At 40.9% G+C, this 4,342-nt stretch overlaps 1 protein-coding gene across 1 annotated transcript in view; it reads right to left on the bottom strand.

Annotated features, from left to right (window-relative positions):
- Nucleotides 1-1,764: 1,764 nt before the first annotated feature.
- The window catches only part of LOC104539667 (rap guanine nucleotide exchange factor 5-like), a gene marked incomplete at both ends in the record, with an annotated part of 32,523 nt that continues 29,945 nt past the window's right edge, over nucleotides 1,765-4,342 (bottom strand). The window contains one exon of the mRNA XM_010183254.1: nucleotides 1,765-1,841. Coding sequence (XP_010181556.1) covers nucleotides 1,765-1,841 — 77 coding nt within the window. The remainder of the gene's footprint in view (nucleotides 1,842-4,342) is intronic.

The raw sequence follows: 4,342 nt of genomic DNA, 5'->3' as shown, positions 1-4,342 counted from the left end.
AATAAAATAAAATAAAATAAAATAAAATATCATTCACACCCTTAAACACAACTGTATTTGGTGTTTGCAGGATGTTGTTTTTATGGCACTGACAAACAAACTGGAGCAACAGCTGCTTTGATAACATTCCTGTGCTCCTCCCAGCTGGGCACTTTTGAACACTTCTGTTAACTGCTCACTTAATAATTGTTTAATTGTTTAATTTTAAATGTGTTTCAAATCCTTTCAAATTTCAGAAGCTGGTCTCCAGACAAATAAAAAATGAGCAAATCAGTACCCCAATAATAAATTCTTATGGGTTTTTACAATCTGCCCATGTAACCTTACTAGCTGGCTACTTAGGAGCTTTGACTACACATGTCATAGTCTTCCTTTTTACATCTCTGACATAAATGTGAGCAAACATTTTCAAAAAATAACATCTACAATCAAGTAGAACTGATCATACACAAAACACAAAAAACAAAACAGAAAGCCAGATTTTTTGTGTAGTGATGTCAGTATTTCCCACTGGGTCTATTCCACAGCTCTGTCATGCGCACCTGAGTTTAAAAGACAGATTCTCAAGCCCACATTGATGTGAATTAGGAATCAAAGTCAGGTAACAAAATGTTCATGCATTGAGGCTCTTACTACACTATTTTTTTCCCTTTGTAAATAGATTCAAAACTGCACAATTAAGAAAAAAGCAGGCCATTTCTGACCATCTTGCTTGAGCAGGAATCTGAAAAGTATGCTAGAAATCCAGATACACACTGACACTGTAGGTATATCTGCACGGTCCCCATCTCTTCTACCTGTACTCTGCATGCCTGCCATGGCCCAGGTCTGCTGTCGGAGATGCCTGCAGCCCCTTCTGAGCTCAATGTGGTTGAGACAGCCCCTACTTTTAGAAGGGCACAGGTACTGCTCACCTGGCTGTGTGGCTGTACCCTTTGAGCTAGGCTTGCTCACAGACATCAGCACAGCTCCTGTCTTCCTCACGTGTTAGGAGGAAAATCAAAGACAGGAACTGCAAGCTGCGTATGTAGGAAGGAGAAAAAGTGGCAACTGGTGGGAAGCATCAGATTTTAAAGAGAACAGAAGAAATAAAAAAAAACAGTCAAGACTGAGAGAAATCCATTTCAAATTAAAAAAGCAATAACTAGCACCAATTCAGTGGGCAATATAGTTACACTTCACAGTTTGAAAGCATGAAGTGAATGACTGAATGAACTGGAGATTAATAAAAAAAGATTCATAGAATTTAAAAGGGTAAGCAATTCCACAATAAAATACTCTAAAAGGCAGTTAAGTTTTTTCCGAGTAATATCTAGAAGTACGCTTTAGTTGTAAATGAGGGCAGTTAGGGAAGGAAAGAAAAAAGTTGTTGCTTACACTCCAGTGACTAATAAGTATCCTCATTTCATTTCATGTCTACTTATAGTGAATAAAATTCAGTCAAAATGTCACATGTCCTTGCCTCCTAAAACACATATCATTTTATTTTCACATCTGGTATATGCTATGTGTATTATCTAAAAAGAGCAGAGAGACAGTTGAAGAATGCTGTCCAATTGCAACATCATGGGATTAATTCCCAGAGTAATCATCAATCATACTCTGAATAGTCACATAAGACAAGATCCAGCAGACTTTCTCCTTTCTACAGGCTCCCTGCACAGAACATCGAGGAAAATCCATTTTCCAGAGCTATTGAAAGCAGATCCTTCAACTTGTAGATCTGAAAAAGTCCCCAAGACACCATTAATCTTACACATTTACCTGACCATCCGAGGTATCCTTGAGCTCTTCTAGTCCTCTTATTTCTTGACTGCTGTTTTCTTCATTTTGATGAATTGCTAAAATAAGAAAGATAATGTATTTGAAGCAGGAAGGTTCAAATCATGAGAAGCAGCAAAGCAGCATGGCCCAGTTTAGATCAAATAGGATGACCATTCAAAAAACCTCGTTCCAAGTTTAGCTTTCTAGTTAACTCATTGAGTGGTTTTGGCAAACCCTGTAAGGTATACCTTATTGTGTCTGGACAAATCTTAAATAAGATCTATCTTATTTTCCCTAGGCAATAAAATGCAGTACTAAATAGTTATATTCCTGGTACTGTTAGTTCTGATAAAATGGTGAGATTTAAGGAAACCTCACTTTTCCATACATTATAACAGGACCTGGTGACTCAAAGAATAAAAAAAACCCACCAAACATCAGACTTCCCTTTACTTTCATTATATTGCAGGTCAATTCAGATTAAACAATGTAAGATTTATCCCTCATCTCAGACTTTTTATCCCTCATCTCAGACTTGGAAAATCCTTTGTAAGCAAAGTGGTCTCAATCTTAACAAACACCACCACTATCCATGGAAATAATTTCCAGAAATAAATGGTAGCAGAAGATTTTCTATTGAAGGTTATTTGCTGCTGGCACAATAAGAGAAACCAGTACCTTGGCTCAATTAACACTGCTTAACACCAACAAGTTTTGCTAGACTTTAGAGAAAAAAAGTTTTAGATCAAACTTCTAATCTCCAGAAGGGTTGAAACTAGAGTTATCAGTTTACCTAGCTAAGGAAACAAGGACCGCTTTTGAAGGGACACATCAGGCACACGGCTTTGATGGATGGGCAGGAGAGTTCCGCTGGTGTGCTTCCTCCTGTCCACCCCGTCTCTCCTTCACCCCTGGGAACCTGAGCTGGCCGTCAGGCTGCACCTAAACTGCACAGGTCACAGCACTCTGCTTTCATACAAGAATCACAAGAATTCACTTTAAAATGATGTCTGTGAGCTGAGGCAGCCCAGGATTTGATCGATGGACAGATCAGCTGTGAAAGTAGCAGCACTGCCTTCCTCAGACACCCTCACCTAAGCTCCACTCAACCCTCTGCCTGAATCTTTAGACATAAAACCAGGTCACCACAGCTGAGCTAATACCTGTAACCACGAGCCATGAGGTCTAGCTTGGCGCGTTTGCCTGGGTGCTCTGGGTCTGCTGCAGACAAAAAGCAGCCTAACCTTTAGGCAGCATCCAGCAACTTAAAAGTAACTTTAGACTGTTCTTGACCTCTAAAATAAAGCATATGGATTTATTTTATTTGTACTGGAGGCTTTCTGCTGATATTGCTATGCCACATAGAGTCTAATTCTCCCACCCCTGCCTCAGTTCTGCTATCAAAAAAAATTTTTTTAAGTAATAAAAATGTAATTATAAAAGAGGAAAAAAGTAATTTTGTCAATACAGTTTATTCCATTCAGGGATTTTAAAAAATCCATTATCAAAGGAAAACAGAGGTCTGGTATAAATCTTCACTAGTGGGTTTGCTGATATCACTTTCCCAGTCAACCTCTGAAATTCAAGGTGAATGCTGAAAACACAAGCACGTATAATGGGGGTTACATCACAATCACAGCATTTAAAGCTAGGTAAAATCAAAAGGTGCTTGGGGCATTGTGACATTTCCCTATTCAAGGCTAGAGAAGTAACAACCCAATGAAGCAGTCACCAGAGTGACCGCCTCAACAGCCCTGTGCAGCCCCTGCTTTCCTGGTGCAGGACAGGGTTTTCCAAGGCAACCTTCTCTGTCCAACTCGGCTGGGGGGTCTGGGCAGCCCCTTCCCACCTCCCAGCCTTCCTTCCCAAGACTTGCCTCATCCTCTCACATGCTTCCATATATGCCTGCCCCTCTTCTACCACTGCCGTTGCAGGGGACACAAACCATTTAGGACATCCACTTGCCGAATGCTAGTCAGAACAACCGGCATGAGCCAGCAATGCTGCAATGGCAGAAGGCATTAATGAATGCTAAAAACTGGTTGTTTCAGCAATTGCAAATTGCTTAAATCTATTATTGTGTTAGCAGAAACACAGGATTTCCTCAACTCTCCTTTCAATTTTCCAATTTCTCCTCAAATCAATTTGCTGTAGCCACTGATGGGCATAATATCCCCTCAGATGCTGGCTATTAATCACAGTATTTAGAGGAGTGGCACCTTGCTAGTGACAAGACTTACAGGTCCAAGTTTAAGTGATTTACATTGACCCAGCCAGCTTTTTCCGACAAACCTGAGCAGATGGGCACTCCACAAACAGCTTTGCTGGGGGGAAAAGGTTAGTAGCTGCCAATCGCCTTCTTGTCACTGGCCTCTGTTGTGAGTGTCCCTTTCCCTGCCTAGTCCAGGACGAGCACCCCAAGACCATCTTCAACCAAAGCGAACATGGACCTTTGAGGAGGTCTCATGCTGTTGCTAACCTGGCTGGGTTGGCAGATTAGTGAGGGGACGGTATCTGGGCTGGAAGTTACTGATAAGCAGCAAACACCCAGGGATGAGGGAAGTAACATCTTTTTCCT

This window comes from Mesitornis unicolor, unplaced genomic scaffold (assembly GCF_000695765.1).
Source record: "Mesitornis unicolor isolate BGI_N332 unplaced genomic scaffold, ASM69576v1 scaffold16564, whole genome shotgun sequence".
Taxonomy (NCBI): domain Eukaryota; kingdom Metazoa; phylum Chordata; class Aves; order Mesitornithiformes; family Mesitornithidae; genus Mesitornis; species Mesitornis unicolor.
Note: the sequence above shows the minus strand (reverse complement) of the source record. Positions and strands in the feature narration are given on the sequence as shown.